Here is a 24,549-nt window from a genome sequence, read left to right on the forward strand (position 1 = left end):
CCCTGGATTCTCAAGCTTCCTAAACTTCTCTTCCCAGCATGGGACTCGGAACACAGCTAGCCCAGGGTGGGACACCTCCTGCCTGTCTTCAGGTGTACAGGATTCAACTGGAAGGACCACAGTCATCTTCACTTTTCTATGAGAAATTGATTCTTTATCTTTTAGGAGAGGGTCCACAGTTCTCTTTAGAAGGCTGATCCCTTTCTTTAAAAAGATCAGTTGTCTTCTGTCCTCAAACCATGCTGAAAATAAGTTCCTCAAGTCCCATTGAGTTCTGTCTGGGGTTTTCTCTCCAGAGCCAAACCCAGAGTAGAAGGGGAAGCAGGGAGCAGGGGGATGGTTGGCAGAGAGAGTCAGGGGCTGCCCATTGAGAGGGTTTGAATGTTCAACGGGCCTCAAGTGACATCCGGCCCCAGGTGACTGATTTTGATGACCCATGCAGAGACCTTTTGCTTTGGTCATACAAACATTCTGATTATGAAAATGTGTACTCTTTATAACAGTTCAGGCCATACGGAGAGGGGGAAATGAAAATCCTCCCAAACCTGCGAGATAACCATTGTTAACATTTTTATCTACAGTCTTCTGGGCAGTTCTTTTGTTCTTTGTATATCTCAAACTGGGTCACACTATGGTACTATCTTGTAGCCTGGTTTTTTTTTTTTCCTACTTAATAGATGCTGGGCATATTTTTGTAAATAAGTAGAGCTGTTTGACCACTGCACAATTTTCCATTTTGTAGTAGCGTCACTTACAAATAAGTGTTTTGTGGATCATGTAAGTTGATTGCAATTTTTTGCAGTTAAACTCTTAAGCTATCCTTGTGTGTAATGATCTGACTGTTCACTTAAGACTGACCCTTAAAAGTAGAAATGTTAAGTCAGGAGTGTACAGTTCCATTTAGATAGATATTCACACTTTTTATTTCAGATGCCTATGTCCTCTCGATTTTTCTCTGAGTTTTTGGTTGTAAATGGTGGGTAGTTGATACAGGTAAAGGTTCAAAGCCCAGAGTGGTCAGATGTCCGGGGCGAGCAGTGGTATGTAGAAGCACTGGGCCTGGAATTCCTGCCTGTCAGCGCCTACATTTCTGGCAGGATGCTCCTTGGGTTCCTGGCCAAGGATCTCCATACACCCTGGGTGTCAGGCAGGGCCCTCAGGATCTCACTCCTCCTCCCATTGCTTCAGCCCCCAGTTCTGTAGCCTGAGCAAATCCAGTGCCTTCCCTAGCGTGTAAACCTCACAGTCTCCAGAAGCAGAACCCAGGCCCTTGCCTGATTTCTGCCCAGAACCCACTGGCACCAAAAATGGATGTCATTAGTAGACTCAACTGTATGTTGAGTGTCACGAGGAAGGTTGCGCCTCTGCATGCAGCCCGCCTTCATCCTAGCTCCTCTTTCCCCTCCTCCCTCTCTTTCCAGATTCTCCCTCTGTTTGTGCAGTGGTTCAGGTCGGCTTCCATCCCCAGACTTCATACCTAAACCCACCAAGCCCCCCCTAGAATTCTGCATAATGAGGGGCTTCCTTTCAGCAGGACCTTCCTCACCTCCCCCCCCCCCCAAAGCATCTGATTAGTGGAACGAGTAAAGAAACTAATTTTTTTTCTTTAAAAGTATGTGGCAGCCATAAAGGCTGTTGGGACCATGGTGGGCTTAACCGGTCATTGCCTGTTTCTTCCATCAGGCGAAGAGCCTTTCTCCTATGGCTACGGAGGCACTGGGAAGAAGTCCACCAACAGCCGGTTTGAGAACTATGGAGACAAGTTTGCAGAGAATGACGTGATTGGCTGCTTTGCGGTGAGTGCCAGCAGCCTGTGGGAGTTGGCAGAACCAAACGTTGGTCCTGTCAGCTGGACCTGCAGGCTTCTTTCTCAGAATACCTCTGTCCGTCGTCCGCCCCGTCCAGCAGCTCTTGCCATAGCTCTTTGCCTCTCTTTACCAGATGGGAGTGTTGGCTCTCGTTTTGGGCAAGCTTCTGCCATTCTGCCCTCTTTGGTCTTTCGTGCGAAGCTGTCAGACGGCACCTTGGAGAGGTTTGGGGATGTCAGGGGTGTGCAGCCTTCCTCCAGTCCTAGATGCCAGAGGGACATTTTCTAAACACACCCAGGAATTTCTTTTCTCTTCGCTGTGGAATAGCCTGTCTGCTCACAAAGGGAGTGCTCTTGGCACTTGGCCTGCTGTGGCATCCCCGCATCCCAAAACCTCTCCCTTCCTTCACATCGTACTGCTTGAGCCAGGCTTCCTACAGTGCACGGTCTTCTAGAAGTGTGGGGATGGATGCAAAACAGAACAAGATAGAGGGTGGCGGTCCTGCGGTCCAACTTGAGTCCCTGAGAACAGTGACTGACACTTGACAGTGCTGTACACGGGACCATGGCTGCAGCTCTGGGGCCAGACTCCCTGGACCCAGCTCCTGCTCGTCCGCTCACAGCCCTGGGCAGCCCCCCTCCCTGTATTTCAGCTTGCTCTCAATGGGAGTCGCTGAGTTGGGTGTAGGGCCATTAAGCCAGTCCATCAGGACACTTCTACCAATGCCTGGAGTGTAGTAAGTGCTCAGTAAATACTACTTAACGCCGTTGTCAGTAGGAGCTCTAGATGTAAAGTGTGTCACGAGACCTCAGGCAGGGTGGCTTCCCCGGGTGCTTCCTCTTGGTCTTCTTCTCCTCCCTCCCTCCTATTTGTACCCGTGTACTCTTTTTTTTTTTTCTCCCCTTCACTCTCACTGGAAGGTGATTTCAAACTCAAAAGCCCTAAGAAATCTCAGTCTTGCCCAGATTCTAACATTTGCCAATTTGCTTTCACCATTTCTCAAACACAGAGTATCTGTGTCTGATTCCTATCTGGTCCACTGGAGAGTAGGGTGCCTACATCATGTCTTTAGTTTTTAGTCTTCAGCCTGCATTTCCTAAGAATAAAGCTGCTGTCTTAACCACAGTACAGTTATCGAATTTAACATTGGTATAATGCTATTATCTCCTCCACAGTCCACATTTAAATTTTGTCAGTTGTCCCAGCAGTTTCCTTTAGAGCAATTGTGTTCCTGGTCCAGGATCCAGTCCAGGATCACGGATTGCGTTCTCTTGTCAGGGCTCTTTAGTGTGAAACAGTTTCCCAGTGTTCCTTTGTCTTTCGTGACCTCATTATCTTTTTAATAAAAAACATGTTTTCTTAACCAAAAATTCACCACGTTTATGCTCTACAAACTGCTCTAAACCTTGCATTTTTTTTCCCCCATTTAACAATCTTGGCTGTCTTTCCTTCACACAGATAATATAGATCTAGCTCAGTTAAAAACATTTTTGAATAGTTAATGAATTTACGTGGTTTCCAAAGATACCAAGAGAGAGATGTCAGAAGATAATGCAGTGTAAAGTCTCCTGGAGACCTTCCCCGTCCACACATTGTTCACATATGCCCTCCCCACACGGGAACCCCCAGTCCTCGGGATTTCTTTATCCAAATACAAGAAAGATTATTGTCATTTTTCTTCTCTTACACAAAAGGTAGCACAGTATTTCACATTGTTTGTTTGTTTTAAGATTTTATTTATTTGACAGAGAGAGACACAGCGAGAGAGGGAACACAAGCAGGGGGAGTGGGAGAGGGAGAAGCAGGCTTCCCGCTGAGCGGGGAGCCCGATGCGGGGCTCAATCCAGGACCCTGGGATCATGACCTGAGCCGAAGGCAGATGCTTAACGACTGAGCCACCCAGGTGCCCCTTCACATTGGTTTTTACTTAATTATTTATCTTAGAGATTTTTTCTGTTGCTACGTAGAAGATTTTGTTCTTTGACGTGGTCTGCAGTCGTTGTGTGTACCTACCATACTCATATCATCAGTTCTCCGTTAGTGGACGTTTGGTTAGTTTCTCCCCTTTGTGTTTGGTGGCCGCCTCGTATTGTGATGCAGGCATCAGTTTACTCTGTGTTAATTTCGCCGGTCTCCTGTTGGTGGCCCGGGAAGCTGTCTGCTGGGGAGTCGATGCTGCAGTGACGCCTTGTCCTTTTCCCATGTACCACAGTCTCTTGGGGGTCTTTTTGTGTTTCCACACTTGGATCTCCTCTGTCCTGTAGCGTCTCCTGCTTCCCCACTGGAGCACAGTTGGCAGTGCTGGGCTAAGTGATTGGCACATCCATCTTTGCATTCTTGTGGGAAGCCACCTGTAGTGTTTATTCCTGAAAGTGTAATTCCTGGGTCAGAGGTGTATTTTTAAATTTCGATCGCTGCCACCAGGACTGCACTCCAGAGAGGCTGCGGCAGTTTAACATGTCCTCAGTGTTTGGCAGCATCCCCCAGACTCTGTCCCATCCAAGCGTGAGGCTCTGTGAGCGTGCGCCAGTGTGGAACTATAGGCCTTGACTCCTGCAGCAACTATACGGTTCAGCCGGGGCACCTCTACTTCTCTTTTTAAGATGCCATGCGCAGTTTCCTTTTTTCAAAGGGTGCCATAACTTTTTAAAAGGCTTGGGGTGATGGGTTAGAGGAGGTGTGGAAACCAATGACCTGAGGGAAGCCAGGGGGAGCCCGTTTGTGTTAGAGCTCGAGTTCTCAACAGTCACAAAACAGAGGACACAATGCCTGCCAGGCAGCGAGAACAGTAGAACCCATTTCAGCAGACCGTAAAGAGTGTTGTACTTGGAGCCTTAGGGACGACCGAGGAGGTGTGAGCGATGAGGCTCTGAGTAACACCAGGCATGATGACTTTGAGGTTTGAGGCCCTGGACCGGCACCAGGGTGTTTTAGCAGGAGTAATAGGGCCACACTTGCCTCTTGGACAGATGGCCCCATGGGTGGTGGATTTGTCAGTTGAGGGTGCTGGTTTCTGTACAATGTGGTAAGTTCCCTGAGTGAAGCTGGTGGCCATGAGGAAGACTGACCCCCGGGATGCTCATCTCCATGTGGAGCAAAGGTGACCTGGGCCACTCCTGCTCAGGTGGGAAGATATGGCGGGGATCCTGCTGCAGGGAGTGGGCAGGATTCACTCTGGCAGATGTTTGTGTGTCTGCCGTGCATGATCTTGACCTCTGTGGGCACTTAGAGATGAACAGATAAGGACCGTATAGAGCTGTGTCCTGTGAGCACTGAGGACAGTGGTGAGGAAGCCATTTAGGGAAAGGGGCTCTCGCTCCTTCTTAAAGGACAAGTTCCAAGGTGGTCTCCCCATTCAAGAGGGAAAGAATACCAGGTCTTGTACTTTTATGGAACCTGACCTTGTGCTTTGCTTCAGCTGCCATCTGATCCCAAGTTTTGAGTCTCCCTTAAATGTAAACCTTTACCCTGCACCCAGAGTGATCTTCCTAAAATGGCTTTGAGCAGGCCACTGCCCTGCTCGAAATAAGTAAGGGGCTGTGCTCTGCCATCAGCGTGGAGTCCAAACTCCTGAGGTGACAGAGAGCCTCTCACAACGCTGAGGTCAGAGACCATGTCTCCTCACAGTGCCTGGCATCTCGGACTCATCGGTCCCACTAACCCACTTAGTCCTCTTTGCAACATAGAATCTTGTCATGGCCCCCCCTTGTTTGATAAGGAAACTGTAGATGAAACCCCAAGGTCACACAGTTAGTAAATAGCAGAGCTGAAGCAGTCTGCCTTCCCAGTCTTAACCACTACGCTCCAGCTGCTCCGTAAGAACTCTTCGGTTGTTGAATGAACAAATATGCCTGACTCTCCCGCTGCACCTGAAGTTACTTCTCCCTCATCTTTTCTGCTTCAGCCAGGCTGACCCTTTGTTCTCTCACCATCGGATTTATACACAAACAACACTTCTCTGTAGGACTGTCTCCTCCCACCGCAGACTTGGCTCATTTCCATGTATTATTCAGGACTTGGCTTACAGGTCCCCTCCTCAGAGAATCTTGCTCCTGGGTAGGTGCTCTTACCAAATGAGGGTAGTGTCCTTGTCTGATTCCCCACCAGGCCCCGAGCCCTGTCAGGCCCGGATCACCAATAGGCCTATGCACCAGGAAGAGCAGGAGCTGCAGAACATGTGGTGAACAAACAAATGAAAGCATTTGTAGAGCTGGACTTGACTCAAAAGGCCCTGCTGTGGCTTTCTTTCCATCTGTTCTCTTCGCAGACTGCCCTGGCTAGGCTTGAGGACACACAGAATCACCTTTTCCTTCACATTTGTCCCAGGCTAGGCACAAGACTTGGAGTTTCCTAAAATGACACGTGTCCCATCCCCCAGCTTTGGGGTTTGGGGGCAAGGAGGGCTTTGGCCGCACCTTCTCCGCTGTTCCTGGTGCCACCTCATGTATCTGCTGGGGGAGGGAGGCTGTCTTTTCCACTCCCTGCATCTGCTTCCTCCCAGCTTTGGCTCCTGATGCCTGACGCTGAGTGTTGGCAATTATCTTCCTTTGGCTTTTTCTCCTAGGACTTTGAATGTGGAAATGATGTGGAACTTTCCTTCACCAAGAATGGGAAGTGGATGGGCATTGCCTTCCGAATCCAGAAGGAAGCCTTGGGTGGTCAGGCCCTCTACCCTCATGTCCTGGTGAAGAATTGTGCGGTGGAGTTCAACTTCGGGCAGCGGGCGGAGCCCTACTGTTCCGTCCTCCCAGGCTTCACCTTTATCCAGCACCTTCCCCTGAGTGAGCGGATCCGGGGCACCGTTGGACCAAAGAGCAAAGCAGAGTGTGAGGTGAGTGGGCCTGGAAGACCGAATTGGAGGCCACCTCCCCAGAGCCCTGTTGCTGCCAAGGCAGAGGGGAGACACTGCAGCTGGGTGGTGAGAGCAGGGCATAGCCTCTTGGGGCGGGGGGGGGGCAGTGCACGGGAGCCTCTTCGTCCAGGCTTCCCAGGGCTGGGAGAGAGAGGGGAGGGCAGGGGGTGTGGCTTGGGCTGAAGAGGGAGGGGCTGAGGTGAGAGACCTAAATCTTGGAACGTTCCTGTAGGAAGTTGTCATGTGGCTTCTTCCACACTGCTGCTTCAGGGAGGCCAAGACTGTCTAAGAACAAAAATGACAACAGATCTTGGGGGTTATTTGGCAGCAGAAGCTGTACTAGTGAGCTTTGCTCTCAAAATAATATTTTTTCAGATACATAAGTGATTTTATTTTTATTTCTAAAAAACTAAACATGAAGATTAATTTCCCATAATTGGGATTGTAAAGTATAAGCATTTTGACATCTGCTCTTTTCACTCAACATTATTTTGTGAGCTTTATCCCATTACATGAAACCCTCTTTTTAAACTCATTTTTAATGGCCTTACAAACAAATTGTTCCCCTCTTGGTGGGCCTTTAGGTTGTATCTAGTGTTTACCAAATTCTAAATGTACTAAATAAATACCATGTTTGTCCTCGTGCGTATAGTCTGTCCCCTTCTCAGACTCCAGGGCGGTTGTACCACTTCTCGTGGCCACTATGTGCACCATTCCCAGTGCATGACCCTCTGTGGGCTTTTCCCTGTCAGAAGCCGCTTAATCCTGAACAGAAACGTAATATTCACGATAACAGCACTTGATTTTGTGCTCGCCCCATTTGAGGCCCTCTGTTTAGAGTCTGACACCCTTCGTGTCTTTGAATGCCAACAGCAACACTGTGAGGTAGATGCTGTTATTGCTTCTGTTTTCCAGAGGCAGCCATGAAGTTGAGTTACCCTTGAGGTCACCAGCGAGTGAGGGCAGTGCCAGGCCACCATGCCACCCACTGCTACTGCTTCAGTGTCCCTCTTTGTCCCATTTTTGTAGATTCTGATGATGGTGGGCCTGCCCGCTGCCGGTAAGACCACGTGGGCCATCAAACACGCAGCCTCCAACCCCTCCAAGAAGTACAATATTCTGGGTACCAATGCCATCATGGATAAAATGCGGGTAAGGATGGTCCCTGGTCCCTCCATATCCACCCCCTTCGTCCACCAGAGTGCTGCCTGCAGCCAGGACCACCCACCCCTTCACCCTCTGCCCGCAGGTGATGGGCCTACGCCGGCAGCGGAACTATGCTGGCCGCTGGGACGTCCTGATCCAGCAGGCCACCCAGTGCCTCAACCGCCTCATCCAGATCGCCGCCCGCAAGAAACGCAACTATATCCTAGATCAGGTACTTACTGGTGACCCTCATGCCCCAGGAAATGGCAGGGGCCTGTTAGATGCCTGGTCCTTTTATTTTTTCCCCGTAATGCTCAGACTGCAGCGTTCATCAGGGAGTCAGCTCTACATGATGACACAGTCCCAGACTCTTAGCCTAGGTCTCTGAGGCCAGGCTGTGGGTGGGCTCTAGGGCCATGATCCAGACATAACTCAGGCTCTCAGCAGCCCAGAAGAACATCATCACGTGAGAGCTATTTAGTGAATTGGAAGGGACATGGATTTCTGAGCTGGACAAACCTGGGCTTGAATCCGAGCTCTGCCACTTCCTAGCTGCGTGCCTGTGGGCAGCTGACTTCATCCCCAAAATCTCAGTCTCTTGGTCTGTAAAAGAGAGATCATAATGGTGCCCATGAAACACGGTCTGGCCCATAGTAGCTGGAGATTGTTGTTAATTGCTCTACAAAATAGGTATGTTTCAGCTTCTGTTAGCATGTTTTTATGACTGTTGGGTACGTATCTAAGTCACGTGTTGTCTACCAGTTAAGAGGAAGGCTGGTATGAAATTAAACCAGAATTTTGTATGCAGGCACAGATCCTTTGAAAACAAACAAACAACTGGACAGTTTTGAGTTAGGATAGGAAAGTCGTCCATGGCTTTCAGCATTCTCAAAAGGATGAGTGACCCAAACATGGTTAAGGAAGGATTCCTGTCTCAGAGTAACAAGTTCCTCGTGTTTACTGCCTATGAGACATCATTCTTGACATTGTCCCGAAGCCTTTCTCAAGTAGCACATCGTGTATTTGGGGACCTGTGAACAAGCTTCTGCTCCCCTTAGCCTTGCACTTGCGCTTTCTTAAAAATCTGTGAGTGCAAGTGTGTAACCTTAGTAGCGCCCCCGCCCTGGCAGCCTTACTGGGGTGCCTTCCATACATGTAGCCCTGGGTACTTGGTTCCCATGAGTTCAGAGTTCCTGATGAGGGTGGAGCTGGTGGTGGTGGCAGGCTTGTCAGGAAGGTGGTTGGAAACTCCAGGGAACCAAGTTGGCTTTGCATTGGAGTGAGCATCTTATTTATTTTTTTTTTTTTTTAAAGATTTTATTTATTTATTTGACAGAGAGAGACACAACGAGAGAGGGAATACAAGCAGGGGGAGTGGGAGAGGGAGAAGCAGGCTTCCCATGGAGCAGGGAGCCCGATGCGGGGCTCGATCCCAGGACCTGGAATCATGACCTGAGCCGAAGGCAGACGCTTAACGACTGAGCCACCCAGGCGCCCCTGGAGTGAGCATCTTAAAACAATTGAGCAGGAGCTCCCAGGCTGGTGGACAGTGGAGATTTGGGAAGAGTGGTTCCCCGCCCCTGCGCACCTTCCCTGTATCTTGCCCTAAGCATCTCTTCCATGTGGCTATTCCCGAGTTACATGCTACTCATAATAAACCAGTAAGCTGCTGTTTACAGTGGAAGAAATGAGGCCTCATAGCCAACATTTGAAAAGAGCACATAATAGGAAACTAGGTTTTTTTTTAATAATTTTTTTAAAGATTTTTTTAAAAAAATTTCTTACAGAAGGGGGGGCACGCGAGTTGGGGGAGGGGTGGGGGGGGAGAAAGAGAAGCCGACTCCCCTCTGAGCTCCAAGCACAATGCGATGTGGGGATTAATCTCACAGCCCTGAGAACATGACCTGAGCCGATAAGTTGAATGCTTAATGAACTGAGCCACCCAGGTGCCCCAAGAAGAAATTAGTCCTTAAAGACAAAAAGAAAAAAAGCTATTAGCTGTGATAGTTCTTTATGATAGACAAATTAAAGGATCTTGCCAAGCAGTTAAGTGTTGAGAGTGGAAATCTGTGGTTTGCTGGTGAAACAGCATGCTACAAAAACTAAAAGTTGGCCAAGGCTGTGCCACACTTCTGGCATCCTTATGTGATGCTAGAGATGTGAGATTCGCTCTGGGTGTTGCTTTTCTGGAAAGTGGGCCTGAAAAGGTGTACTTTCATCCAATGAGCAAGGATGCAATCATAGGATTGAGCCCTGAAGACCCGCATTTGTAAAAAACACAGGACATGGTCCCATAATACTAAACTTTGATAAAAATAACTCATTGGGCTAATGGGGGGGAAAAAAAAACACACACACACAGTTGAGCACAGGATAGTCTAAGAGCCACCCAGGGTTACTGCCCCAGCTCAGCCCCATTCATGATACATACAGCCAACCTTCTCTCCCTTTAAAAGACTTTGTTCTTTATCTTTTTTTTTTTTTTTTTTTTTTTTAAGATTTTTAAGATTTTATTCTTGGGGCGCCTGGGTGGCTCAGTCGATTAAGCGTCTGCCTTCAGCTCAGGTCATGATCCCAGGGTTCTGGGATCGAGCCCCGCATCGGGCTCCCTGCTCAGCTGGGACCCGCCTGCTTCTCCCTCTCCCTCTGCCCCTCCACTCGTGCTCTCTCTCTCTCTCTCTCCAATAAATATAAAATCTTAAAAAAAATTAAAAATAAAGATTCTATTATTAACTTCTATACCCAGCGTGGGGCTCATACGTATAACCCCATGATCAAGAGTCGCGTGCTCTAACAACTGAGCCAGCCAGGCATCCCAAAGACTTTGTTTTTTAAACAAGCCTCACTTTGCCCCATTCTTCTTGTCAGGGCGTTTTGAAATTGTAGTCCAACTTGGCCTCAGTGGGACTCCGGGTCCTGAAAAGTAGAGAGCAATGGTGTTTTAACACCCTGAGGATTCCTTGTTTGGATACCAAGAAGTATTCCCTGCCTCCTTGCCCCACCCCCCCGCCCCGTCCCCAGTTTGCTGGTTAAATCATCTGTGAAACCCATTTCAAATATGTGGTCCAGTGGAAAAGGATTATAGTCCTAGGGGTAGATGATCTTAACATCTGTGTTCAACATCTCAAAGTGGGCTTTCCCTGGAAGTCAGGCCCCCAGCCTCTCAGCCAGGCACAGAACAGCTGAGCTCTGTAAAGACTCACCGTTGGCCTTCTCGTCCTCTGCTGGCTTATTCAGGGACAGGGTCCAGGGCTGTACCGGGTGCGGCTGTGCTCTTCAGGGCTCCTGGCCTCCTGGTGGAGGACCTGCTGGTCAGGTCAAGTGACCCAAGCCAACAAGGAAGCAAAATAACCTAAACTCTGAAGGAGGGGGAGGAGGGTTCTCGGATTAACCACAGATTGGAGGATTGACTTGGGGCCTCAAGCTATAGGTTGGTCAGGCCTGGGAAGAGGTCTAAAGCCAGTGGTTTCACCTATTTTGACTTAAGCCCCAAAAGTGGGTTCCAGAAAACCCTGGAGGTAGGATGTAAGGTTCAGAGCAGACCCCTGGCAAGATGGCTGGCACTTTCCACTCCACCAGCTTTGACAGTGATAAGGGGTAAGTTGATGCATAGCTGTCTCCTGAGCTAGAAAGAACTCCCAAAGCAGAGACAGTACAGCACGCAAAGTTCCTGCAGTCCTGGGATCTCAGCTCAGGGCTGTCTTCTCCCTTTCTTCTCTGATTCAGAGTGGTCAGACCTCCCTGTATTTGGCTCTCCTGGCTCTCCTGTGTAGGTTGGCCTCAGAAATGCTCATCCTTGAGAGGGAAGGAGAAAGAGGCTGTGTGTACCAGGATTCTGCCTTTGGCCAGGATCCCAGCCCCTCTCCCAGGATGTGTCTCATTGAGCACAAGCGCTCAGGTGTGTAGGGGCCTGGACCTACATTTCGTGATGACTTGAGTCCTCTTGAGATCATGGAGGTGTTAAGCTGTGGGACATCTGAGGAAGGCAGGAAAAAAAATGGACCAGAGGGGAAGCTGAGGCCTCATCTGGGAAAGGAACCTATTTGAAGTTTGCATTCGGTTTACTGGTAGAACCGGCCTCTGCTGACTTCCCAGAAAGTCACAGCCAAAAATGGTGGGGGCCCTGGTGGAAAATTAGGGAAGCTTTCTGGAGGTGGGGTGCCTGGCCAGGACGTGGACGATGATAAAAGGAGTTGAGACTTTGTCCTGAGGGCAGTGGTGAACCATGGTCATGTTTTCATCAGAGAGGGACATGGCTCACTTCGCCTGGCTGGTGAAAGGCTGAAGAGAAAGGGGAACAGAGAAGTAGGAGGCCACATCGCTTCAACTGCTCTTTGGGGTCCTTTCTTACCTGTGGAAAGCCTCTGGAATGAGGTGCTGCCTGCCCTGGCCCACCACGGAGCATCGAGACGGTACAGGGCAGGAGCAGGAGCTGACCTGGAGGCCTCGAGAAGGCCTCTGCAGGGCCCTGTATGAGGGCCCCAAACCACCCCCAGAGTCAAGACTGCGGCTCTAACAGCCCAGCGCCAGGCCAGGCAGTAATCAGAAGCAGGGCTGCATGTGACAGCGTTGCCAGCCCTGCCTCAGCCCCGCCTCAGTCAGCAGAACATGTGGGTCTAGTCTTGCTTTGCATCCCTGTTGACAAGTGCCATGCCTTCGCATGAGACAGAAACCTAGGGCTGAGAGCAGAGGTCCAGAGTAAACTGCCTCTTGTTGGCAGGCGTTGGAGAGGGAGGTGTTTCTCTTCTCCACCTTCCTCATCCCCAGAGCCTCAGCCTGTTCCACTGTTGACACTCCAGCCAGTTCTCTTGCTACATGTGTGGTTTCTCCCACTGAGTTTACCTCACTCTGCCAGAGTGAGCTCTTTTGTCACCAGGTTTAAATGTGCTCCTGTGGGGTCCAGCCAGGTTTTCTCTCCCTGCCAGCCTGACCCTGTTGAGCTCTGGACAAGGGACAGTGGGACTCTCACAGAACCTGGGCTGTATTTCTCCCTCATTCCACCGGACCGCCACACACCAGAACTACCCACATAGCTTCCCGGAGAACCCCAGCTCCTGTCCTTTGGCCCCCATTGCTAGGGATGGGGATAGCCGGGGAGCCAGGGAACACAGACAGCCCCAGACCTTCTCAGAGCCAGCATCTTCAGGGTGGGACTGGGAGAAGCAGGAGCTGGGCAGAGGGATCCCATGCAGCTGGAAAAGCTGACCGAGCTGTTGTGCTCGTCTCCTAGCAACAGCCACCAGCAGCCCCCAGTGACCAGAGCAGTGCTGGGCTGGCCTAAGGGCTCTGACCTCACTGTGTTTGCTGTAGCAACAGCCACCAGCAGCTAACTCCCTTTCCTCCAGGAAGCCAAGCATTTGCATTTCTGCTGGCCTGGTTCGGATCCTCTTCTTCCCTTCCCCGAGCCCAGGAATAAGGGGAGGGAGAGGCCGTCTCAGAAACCCTCGCCAAGTGTGTTCTCAGCACCTCTGTTCCAGGGTGTCTGAGCAGCCATCCCTCCGAGTCTAGCCACTTCCCAGGACAGGGGCTGGCTATTATTAGGGGCCCAGTCTGCTCCGCCCCGTCTCCCCCCATCCTGCAAAGCTGCAGGGACTAGCGCTCTTGACAGCATTGCTTCTCTTCTTTGCCCCCTCGTCAGCACCTTGATAGGGCAGGTCTGCCCCTTGGAAAACTCCAGGGGGTGTTTATCCCTGTCCCTTGGGGTGCAAGGCAGTCAAAATAGGATCACTTCTTCTGGGCGAGAACCGTGGAGTGGGTTGTCCACAGAATGGTTTAGGGCCACAGTCACTCTGGCTTTTGTGCCAGGAGAAAACCTCATTATTTAGCCGGAGGAGGCCAAATTCTATCTTGCTATGATCAGATGCCACCTTCTGCTTTGCTTTTAGGAGTGAGTCCAGGAAGAGCAGTGGGGAGAGAGACTTTTCCTCTGTAATCTGATGTGCCTCTTAACCATTTGTGGCCCAAGACCTCTCCATGGGCCAATTCTCAGGGCCCAGATCACAGCATGGATGTGTGCTTGCGGCATACGTGGTCCTCCCTGTCCTTGAAGGGTGGGACATTTTCCCCGGGGAACAGGGAGGAACATCCCCGCCTGGTGTGTGTCAGGACCAGGGGTCTGATTGGTTTAGAGAACAGCTGCACCCACCGCCCAGATCTCCCAGCAGATGTGCACTGGGGTCCCTGGCCTCTGGCTGACCCACAGCCCAGCTTCCTGTTCCATGTCTTGGGAGAGGATCTCTTGTGACTTGTCTTTTCTTCGAATTTAACTTTCCTTGGTCCTTTCCATTGGGAAGTCTCTCCTGGGACAGTGTCAGTCCTGTTGGCCCTATTTTCAGATCCACCCTATGTGTGTTGACTTGGAACTTTCCCTGCCCCCTTCCTGCCACATGCCAGACATTTTCACATCTGCAAATCCTCACCAGAGCCAGAAGAGCCAGAAGGAGGGTGATCTGATCCCTGTCTTTCAGAGGAAGAAATTTGAGATACAGGCTAATTGGGTGACTTGTCTACAGTCTCACAAATAGTAGAAGGCACAGCTGGGATTTCAACCCCGAGCTTCTTCCCCAAAGCCTGTGTTCTCTCTACCCTGTCTTCTTTTTTTTGTTTTTTTCTTTTCTTTTTTTTTTTTTAAGATTTTACTTATTTGTTTATTTAGAGTGTGAGCAGGGGGAGGGAGAGGGAGAGAATCCCAGGTGGACTCCAGGCTGAGCACAGAGCCTGACTCGGGGCTCGATCTTACAACCTTGAAATCACGACCTCAGCCAAAACCAAGAGTCGGATGCTTAACCAACGGAGCCACCCAGGCGCCCCGTCCCTGCCTTTCTGATGGGAAGTCACTATAGCTTGGTCTTCCCTGGCTTCACATCTACTTTACGGTGAGGCTAGTCATGGCACACCTCCCTCCCCAGTGACGGCCATAACTACAGTGGCTCCCAGTTGTTGACTTGGCTGTGAGCCAGGCCCGGGGCTAACCAAGGGCTTTGATCCACATGAACTCCAGCAGGCTTAATAGTGACCATCTGACATTCATACTTTTCTCCCTTTTCAGGGTTTGAGACTCATTAAATGCGCAGTGCGTTGATTTTACAGACAAGTAGGCTGAGTGGCACTTGTTCACCCAGAGCCACGCGGGTGTGACTTGAGCAAGTCAGATGAGAGCTGGGGTGTGCCAGGCCACCCGTACACACGCACACTCTCTCTCTCTCCGTGCTGGAGGCTGCCTCTGAACCCCCAGTCAAGGACTTCCTCGCACCAGGACATTTGCTCTGTCATCCTTTTCTGCTCCATCCTCACCAGCCCTGGCAGGGAGGCTCTTCATCTCTGTTTTCCAGATGAAGCAACTATAAGGACTGGCCAGAGTGAGTTAATGGCCACACTAGGACTTGACCCGGGGCTTTTCCACCCTGCCAGGCTGTTGATTCAAAATACAGTATTTTTGTGTGTGCGTGCCCCTTTACGACTGCTCCCCGCTGTGGCTTCTCCCTTGAGTCCCTGTCAGAGCCTCTACAAGTTGTTCAAAGGCAGGTACTTCTCATCATTCCAGTTGTATTGACTGAGTTTAGATAGAGTGGATACCCATACAGGTTTCTGGATCCCACCTCCAGAGATGGGTTTGGAAATTCCGAGTGGCATTAGGGCCGCTCTCTTTTTCAGTAGCATCTAGGTGGTTTGGGTGTACGGGCTGAATCCGGGGAGCCCTGGGGTCCCATGGTCTAGGCCCCGGTTCCAAAGGGCCCAGCATGTAGGAGGTACTCCGTAAATGGAAGCCGTTGGCAACTGCGGCTCTTGGTCAGGTGTGTTCTAGAGCACCACTTTGTGCCCCCACCAGCCCAGCATGCACCTGCGCATCACCTGGAGGAAGGGAGCAGAACGTTAGCAGCAAAACTGCACTTGGGAAAAGCACAGGCTGTTGCCTTGCCCAGCTCCGTGGTTAAAAGCCTGTGGTTGAGGCTGATGCTTTAGAGAAGGACTGAGGGAGTAAAAGAGCCACAGTGTTGATGACAAGAATCCATACAGCTGTCAGAAAGGGCTGGTTAATTATGGCAACCATCCTGTAAGTATTATGTAGCCATTAAAAGAGAACACTGGCATGGAAAAATGTTAGAGAAACGTTAAGTGGAAAAGCCTTCAGGAGGGGTGCCTGGGTGGCTCAGATGGTTAAGCATCTGCCTTCAGCTCAGGTCATGGTCCCAGGGTCCTGGGATTGAGCCCCACATCGGGCTCCTTGCTCATTGGGAGGCCTGCTTCTCCCTCTCTCACTCCCCCTGCTTGTGTTCTCTCTCTAGCTGTCTCTCTCTGTCAAATAAGTAAAATCTTAAAAAGAAAGAAAAAGCCTTCAGGAGAGTATGTAGCCTGAGTCCACTTGTGTTATTTTTTGTTTGTTTGTTGTTGGATTTTACTTATTTATCTGAGAGAGAGAATGCCAGCAGGAGAGGGCCAGTAGGGGCAGAGGGAGAAGGAGAAGCAGACTCCCCGCTGAGCAGGGAGCCCGATACGGGACTCGGTCCCAGGACTCTGGGACAATGACCTGAGCCGAAGGCAGACACTCAACCGACTGAGCCACCCAGGCGCCCCTCCAATTGTGTTAAAAATCACAGAGATCTCTGCTGGCTTCAGCAGCACATACACTAAAATTGGCCCCTGTGTGAGGATGACCCACAGATTTGTGAAGCGTTCCATATTTTAACTGAGCGCTTTCCCACGTGTTGTACCTCTAAGATGTTCCAATTATGTCTCAAAGTAAATGCTTTAAGAAAGAAAAGAAGATTACACAGATCTTTTTAGAAATACATGTATTCAGTACAGGTCATCTCTGGGAAGGAGGACTGGCAGTAAGCAGATGAAGGGATTCTACTCTAAATTCTTACTCTACCTTGTACTCCGAAGTTTTTACCATGAGCCTGTGTTACTTTTATTTTTTTATTTTTTTTTAAGATTTTATTTATTTGACAGAGAGAGACAGCTAGAGAGGGAACACAAGCAGGGGGAGTGGGAGAGGGAGAAGCAGGCTTCCCGCCGAGCAGGGAGCTCGATGTGGGGCTCGATCCTAGGACCCTGGGATCACGACCTGAGCCGAAGGCAGACGCTTAACGACTGAGCCACCCAGGCGCCCCATCCTGTGTTACTTTTAGAATTGGGGGGAGGATGTAAGGTGGCATACCAAGAACAAATAGGGGTTAAAAGCCCAACCGCTGGGAACCCCTTGTCCTGTGACTGTCAGCAGCCACTTTCCCAAGTCCGTTTTCTGAGGACGGGCTCAAGAATCTTAAAAGCAGGGGTGCCTGGGTGGCTCAGTCGTTAAGTGTCTGCCTTCGGCTCAGGTCGTGATCCCAGGGTCCTGGGATCGAGCCCCACATCGGGCTCCCTGCTCAGCGGGAAGCCTGCTTCTCCGTCTCCCACTCCCCCTGCTTGTGTTCCCTCTCTTCCTGTGTCTCTGTCTGTCAAATAAATAAATAAAATCTTTAAAAAAAAAAAAAAGCATCTTAAAAGTACAAAAAGAGCAGTTTCCTGAGTTTTTCTGCTTTGGAGAACTAGCGTGCTTTTCTCAGTTCCTGGCCTACATAATACGTGACAGGAAAAAACCTAAGTCGTAATGTACCATCTCTTGCCTCTTCTGTTACCTACCCCTAGACAAATGTTTATGGATCAGCCCAGAGACGAAAAATGAGACCATTTGAAGGCTTCCAGCGCAAAGCCATTGTAATTTGTCCCACTGATGAGGACCTAAAAGACCGGACAATAAAGCGAACCGATGAGGAAGGGAAGGATGTCCCAGATCACGCGGTCCTAGAAATGAAAGGTAGGAGATGAGCGGTTCCCAGGGGGCCAACACAACAGGGTCCTCCAGAGAAAAGCTCCTTCCACAGTCCCTTCCTCCCCAGCTCCTGGCTTACTCCTTTTTTGATCTTGTCCGTTCTTTCCTCCTCCTGTTCTGCCCTTCCCTCTGTTCTGCCCTTCCCTGTCTGGTGCAGCTGTGAACAGAAGAGCTGCCAACAGTCTCTTGGGGCACGGTTTTCAGACTTGCTGGGGGCTGGGGCTGGGACAGGATGCGGGAGAGGATGTGAGGGAGCAGACGCTGAAAGTCCCGCACAGTCACTGCCTCTGGCTCCCTCTGGTGCGGTGCTGAGCTGGCCTCTGTCCGCTCCTCTGTAGAAAATAAGGATGCTGATGCCACCTGCCTGGCCCACTCCCTGGGGAGGCTGGAGGGGGTGTTTATATTTGGTGGGGCTTAGGCCACCTCTTCAGAAGAGAGACAGGAGGGTCTTTGTTAACCCCTGAACATTATCAGAGAGGTTGAGACCCTTTCTCACTTCTGTCACTCACTGCTCGTCCCCTCTGCCATCTCCCTTCTGGCAGGCCAGTGTCCTGGGGGTGTAGGGAACCAGACCGCGGAAGGTACTGACCTTTTCCTGTTCCCTCTGGGGCCCTGCCTTCTTCCTAGCCAACTTCACATTGCCGGACGTTGGGGACTTCCTGGACGAGGTGCTGTTCATTGAGCTGCAGCGGGAAGAAGCAGACAAGCTGGTGAGGCAGTACAACGAGGAAGGTCGCAAGGCCGGGCCACCCCCTGAAAAGCGCTTTGACAACAGAGGCGGTGGTGGCTTCCGGGGCCGCGGGGGTGGTGGCGGCTTCCAGCGCTATGACAACAGAGGCCCACCAGGGGGCAACCGAGGAGGCTTCCAGAACCGAGGGGGCGGCAGCGGTGGAGGAGGCAACTACCGAGGAGGTAAGACATCTCAAACAGAGCTTTCTTGGCTTTTGGCTCCTGGGACAGGGTTGAGCTTTGTGACTGCTTACTCAGTCAGCAGGTGAATTTCCCTAGCACCAGCTGTGGGCTGAATTCTGGCGGAGAACCGCAGTGAGTTAAACTCTGGGCCCTCAGGGGACCTCTCCCACTGTCCTGCTTCCCCTAGGCATTGCTCCTGAAGCCCATGCCCCTTTGCAGGTCACTCTGGTGTCATTTTTGCAATTCTTCCCTGCCATCTGACCATGAGCGCCTTAAGAAGAGCGGCCAGACCGAGTTTACTGCCAGTCTTAGGTTCCTGCTCAGGAGCTAGCGCAAGACAAATGCCAGGACTGTTCTTGGTTGTTTGGCATTAAAACAAATAAAGAAGTGGGCTGAAGGAGGTTAATTTGCCCCAGACAGACACATCCGCCTATAGTGGCTGTCCAGAAGGCTTCTGGGCTGAGTGGCAAAGCCCTGGGTTAGCGTGAGCTTGGGTGACACCTGATCCAGCCTGGGAGGGAGCAGGCTCAGGAAAGGCCTGCCAAGACACCAGTGTCTAGGCTGAGGTCCAGAGACCAGTGGGAGTTGGCAGGGGGCAGGGTTCTGGGCCCAGCCACAGCAGCTCAAGGGCTCAGGAGAGACTTACCCATTTGACCAAGCCTGAAGAGGACTGTCCTGGATGCTTAGTTTTGTCTTCCTGACCACCTCTTCCGATTTGTTCAGCAGCTGTTGGGATGCTGGGGACACAGTAGAAACCCAAGCAGCCCTGGTCCCAAGCTCATAGTCCGGTGAGCAAGACAAGCCTGCCAGCAGACAGTGATGACTGAGTTACAGGGCTGCACAGCGGGCATGCCTGGGGATCTGGGGAGACCCAGAGTGGAGCCCTGCTCCTGAGGGTCACCAGTTCAGAGTGACAGGGCCTCTCCCCTGGCTTCTCCGATGCAGGCTTCAACCGCAGCGGAGGTGGTGGCTACAACCAGAACCGCTGGGGTAACAACAGCCGGGATAACAACAACTCCAACAACCGAGGCAGCTACAACCGGGCTCCCCAGCAACAGCCACCACCCCAGCAGCCGCCGCCGCCGCAGCCACCGCCCCAGCAGCCGCCGCCGCCACCCAGCTACAGCCCTGCTCGGAACCCACCGGGGGCCAGCAGCTACAACAAGAACAGCAACATCCCTGGCTCGAGCGCCAATACCAGCACCCCCACTGTCAGCAGCTACAGCCCTCCACAGGTGAGAGAACACACAGGCGTGTATGCAGGCCAGAGGAGGTGGGCCCGGGGAATGGCCAACAGGCGCTCCTCCGGCCACGGCTCTCCACTCTTCCCTCCAGCCCTGCCCTTCTTCCTGGCAGTGCTTTTGACTGTGATGGACTCTAGACTTTCCTGCCAGACCCAGATTAGTCGGGACCCTACTTGTCCTCCCACCCCCTCACAGTCATGTGCTATGAGTGTTGGTTGCTCCAGCAAGTACATTTCTCTCAGTGGTGTCGCTGGCCTCTACTGAATCCCCAAGAAAGTACTTGATTGGAGTTACTTTTGCCTAGGCTGGCAGGGGCTGACCCCCTTATCTCCAGCATATGGAGACAGGCCCTAAGCTTGGGAGGTCTTGCCCAGTGTCCTGAGAACTTCACTCTGGAGCAGCTCCTGGCTCAGTTCCAGTTCCCCAAAAGCCGGTGCTCAGGCTCTGGAATGCACAGGCCCGTGTTAACCAGAACAGTCCACTGCCGTTTCCTGAGTGCCTTCCACATGCCAGGCCTGGGGACAGCTGCCAAGAGACAGATGAATGGCTCCCAGTCCTGGTCTAACCAGAATGTTTCCTAGAACAGGGTGGGTAGGCACAGATTCAAACCCCAGCCCCACAACGTCTCGGTTCTATAACCTTGCACAAACGGTTTCACCTCCCTGGACCTCATTTTCTTTATAAAAGACTGTGGAGTTGTTGGTAGAACTCATTTGCGAGGTTTGTTGTGAGGAATGGGTGGTATTTTAGCTTTGTGGGTAAGGTTCTGGAATGAGACAGACCGGAGGTCAAGTCCAGCTCCACCACTTTTTACTGTGTGACTCGGGTCAACTAATTTCACCTCCCTGAGCTTCAAGTTCCAAACCTCTCTGTAAAATGAGGCTAGTGGAGCCTGCCTCACAGAGTTGATGGGGGAATTAGGTGGGTTAATGATACAGTCTGCATGTGGGCAGCACTTGAGAAATCGCTACTACTGTTCTCAACAGACCTTTTCCCAAAACAACTACCACCATTTATGGAGTGCCCAGTGGCCTGTGCACTCAGGCTTCCTGAATACGCAAGGCAATCGGAAGGGGTAGCTCTGTTGTAATTCTCATTTTACGGTGCTGGCGGGGGGAAGCAGTGGAATTTCAAGAGATGCTGTGTGCCTTGCTCCCCCAGGATCTTGGAGCTGAGAGTAGAGTCCAGAACACAAGCCTGCCTCCTTCCCTGTCCCACCATGTCACAGAGCTGACCCATTTCTTCAGCCCTCAAACAGCCTCCACCAGGGAAGTTCCTTTGTCGTCCACTGCTTACAAAGGCCCTTACTCTGTCCCAGCTGAGCCATTTCACAGCACCCTGGTTTTCCCCCCCTCTTTACAGCCGAGTTACAGCCAGCCACCCTACAACCAGGGAGGTTACAGCCAGGGCTACACGGCCCCACCACCTCCACCTCCACCACCACCTGCCTACAACTATGGGAGCTATGGCGGCTACAACCCGGCTCCCTACACCCCACCGCCGCCCCCCACCGCACAGACCTACCCTCAGCCCAGCTATAACCAGTATCAGCAGGTAGGTGCCAGACTCGGGGTGGGGGAGCAGGGGGAGGGTGGGCATAGAGACTTCCAGGGGACCCGCATGGATGTATATTCCCAGACTGGAGTCCCCGTTTATTCCTACAGAGATGGGCTGGCCTCAGGCTGGCATTCACCTGATGTAGCCATTCCACTTACTGAAATTTCTGCACTGGCTGCTAAATAACTGGTATCCGAACCTCTTCTCCCCAGTGAAGCCACTAAATGGCCTAGCAGGGGCCTCCGAATCCTGCTTCAGCACCATGGCCAGTGTCCATTCCCCTTGGCTGGTGCTGGGCCATCATACCTGTTAAGTGTTTTGAATGTGGTATCTACCTATACCTGAAAGGACATTAGGTTGGCAAGCCAGGAGGTCTGGGCTTCAGTCCCTGACTCCCCACCCATGGGGCATCAGGTCGGTCACTTGTCCTCCCAAGGGACCTTGATTTCTCTGTCAGGGGACCCATGTCAGTGCACTCATCTCTGACCTGCGTGAGAGTGTGGTCAAGGCAGGAGCCAAATACGGGTCTGGGTAAGGACAACGTGTGCTCTTGGTTTCTCTCTCCAGTATGCCCAGCAGTGGAACCAGTACTATCAGAACCAGGGCCAGTGGCCACCATACTACGGGAACTACGACTACGGGAGCTACTCCGGGAACACACAGGGAGGCACAAGCACACAGTAGCCAGTGTGCTGCGGAGGCCCCTGCCGGCTTCCTCCACCAGCGCCCACCCTGGCCCCCTCGTCTGCCCACACTGGGTCCTGCGGTGCTGGGGGACGGGTCATCCCAGGGCTGCCTCCTTTCAGCCCACTGCCTCCCCTCCGAGGGGCTTCTTCCCCAACACAGGGCCGGGCATTTTTCTCTGGATTCAAACAGGCAACAATGACCTTTTATTTTCTGTTTGTCCCCTCACCTTCTTCCTTCCCCTCCTCCTCTTCTTCCTCCTCCCCCCCTCCCTTTTTGCCAAAAATCCCCCCCCCCCCCCTTGGTCATACAGTGAGGCTACAGTGGCTGAGGGAGGGTCCCTTCTGCCCACCTCTCCCAGCCCTGCTCCAGCCCCTCAGCTTCCCAGACCCTCATGCAGTTGGTTGTACATTCTTCCAGGAGCTGTTTTACTGTCTACTTTTCAGGATTTAAAAAAAAAAAAAAATCAAAAACTTAGAAAAAAAAAAACCGACACAAAAACCCACAAGTTTAAAAAGTAAAATGCGGAGGGAGGAAGCAGTGACAGATATTTTTTGGTAATTATGCTTTTTTTTTTTTAATTTTTAGAATTTCTCTGTTTTTACTGTGGCTGTTGATATTTCATCAGGATAACCATTTCTTTGCTGAGTTCAGGTGACCGAGGAAGAGCCACACCCTCAAAACGAAACACACACAAAAACAAAACCACAGAATCATCTTTAACCTAACTTTTTATACGATGTCTCAGTTTCCCATAACCTTGCACACAAGCTTCTGTGTTGAGTTGAATTGTAACTGCTTTTTGTATTTGGAGAGAGTGTGACTATTGAACTTGAAACCTTTTATTCCGGGCGTCTTGGTAGTTTCTGGTGGGATTAAGTGGGCGAGAGGGAAGAAGGGGAGGTTGGGGGGGGGGGGGCTCCTTCCCTTCAGAACATGAAATTTCTCCCACCGCCTCCTCTCCAGAGGTCTTCCAGGTGCCAGACCTAAAGGTTTTTCCTACAATGATCCTTTGATTATTTTTACTCCCCCTTGACCCATATGTTTTAACAGAATTTTAACAAACTGCACTTATTAAGAAATGTGTTTGCTTTGTTTTGTTTTCTTTCAATAAATGACATGGCACCTCCTAGCAGGAATGAAGCAGGGTTGAAACCCTGAAGTATTACTGCAGTTGGCCTTTAATTGGGGTGGGATGTTTTCAAAGGGGACATTATTTACTCATCCATTAAACACTTACTGAGGGTTTCATGTGCCTGGCCCTGTTTTTGGTGCTGGGGCTCTCAGTTTAAAATTCACTTTCATTTTAAAGTAGTTCTCTGGTCCCTCCTCTTTCTGGTCCATTCACAGCCCCAATTCTCTCCAGGAATTTGTGACTAGAAGGCATGGCAGGTCCCTAGGCAGAGGGTGAGGTAGGGCTGATGGGATGGAGACCAGGGCTGGACTGTTGGGGGTCCTCATGGGGTGTGACTGCCCATCCACCTCGGTCCTGGCTTTGGGTGCTGGACTTAGGACGTGTCCTACCTGCAGTCCTGGATCCAAGCTAGTGGGGATTCCAGGAACTTCTTTATCCAGCACTGTGTGTTAGGTGCTTGCCTTGTGCCTCACTCTCTCTGGACAGTGCTGGGGATACAGCACGGTCAGGGCAGTCCTGAGCCCGGCTCTCACGGGTCTCCCAGTCCAGAGGTAACACAGACTTGTCATCAGATGGTGACAGCACCAAGTGGTCAGCTGTGAAAGCCTGAGGGTTAGGAGTGTGGTAAGGGGAGGTCTTCCTGGAGAAGGGAACAATTTTTTAAGTAGCCAGGGTAGAAGACTTCGTGTTTGCATCTCCATGTAGCCTAGTGTCCTCTCCCGGCAACTGGAGTCATTTCTTTATCCCCTCTGGATATGTGGTGTTCCCAGTGATATTGTGAGGGACAATGCTGGGGCACAGGAGTGCCAGTTGAGCTCCATCCCTTGCCTAACAGGAAGTACCTCAGAGCCTTATGAATGGGACATAGGCTGCAAAAGGAGGAGGAAGGCTGACTAGTTTTGAGGTCAGGGATGAGGCATCTGAATGTGAGATGGAGACAAAATTGGTGGCTAGTTGGGCTAAAAGGGACCCTAGAGTGCCCCCCTCTGCCTGCTCAGGGAGAGCAGGAGGGGAAGGGCCTCAGATCTCTCTGGAAAGTCCCCTTCCTTGCTGGTCCACGTGTTGGGCAACAGCACCCTCTGCTGGCCTCTCTGAGTAAACTCTTAAATGTAGTTCCCACCCATCGGCTGTGGCAAATGGGCCTCTAGGTCCCTTATCCTGGCAATGCAAATGGGAAGTTATTTCTCTGCTCCTGTCCACAGTGTCTGGATCATTGCACCAGCCTCCTCACAGATCTCCCTTACCTCCAGTCCCTCACCCTCATGCTTTCCCCCCTCCTGCCTGCTACCCGAAGGATAAAGGAACTCAAGCTACTTAGTGTGGCTTAGAGAGGCCCTGTGTGCCTGACCCCTGGTGACCTCTCTGGCTTCATATTCTGGTGCTCCCCCTTCGAACTT

General features: G+C 51.3%; 1 protein-coding gene across 3 annotated transcripts in view; it reads left to right on the forward strand.

The window, feature by feature from the left end:
- The window catches only part of HNRNPUL1 (heterogeneous nuclear ribonucleoprotein U like 1), a 36,380-nt gene extending 13,518 nt beyond the window's left edge, over window positions 1-22,862 (forward strand). For all 3 annotated transcript variants that reach the window (XM_032390438.1, XM_032390437.1, XM_032390436.1), the window contains exons 7-15: window positions 1,684-1,796; window positions 6,373-6,639; window positions 7,690-7,812; window positions 7,910-8,038; window positions 17,437-17,605; window positions 18,248-18,532; window positions 19,478-19,767; window positions 21,139-21,330; window positions 21,901-22,862. In XM_032390438.1, coding sequence (XP_032246329.1) covers window positions 1,684-1,796; window positions 6,373-6,639; window positions 7,690-7,812; window positions 7,910-8,038; window positions 17,437-17,605; window positions 18,248-18,532; window positions 19,478-19,767; window positions 21,139-21,330; window positions 21,901-22,017 — 1,685 coding nt within the window. In that variant the 3' untranslated portion in view covers window positions 22,018-22,862. The remainder of the gene's footprint in view (window positions 1-1,683; window positions 1,797-6,372; window positions 6,640-7,689; window positions 7,813-7,909; window positions 8,039-17,436; window positions 17,606-18,247; window positions 18,533-19,477; window positions 19,768-21,138; window positions 21,331-21,900) is intronic.
- Window positions 22,863-24,549: the final 1,687 nt, after the last annotated feature.

This window comes from Phoca vitulina, unplaced genomic scaffold (genome assembly GCF_004348235.1).
Source record: "Phoca vitulina isolate PV1807 unplaced genomic scaffold, GSC_HSeal_1.0 scaffold58, whole genome shotgun sequence".
Taxonomy (NCBI): Eukaryota; Metazoa; Chordata; class Mammalia; order Carnivora; family Phocidae; genus Phoca; species Phoca vitulina.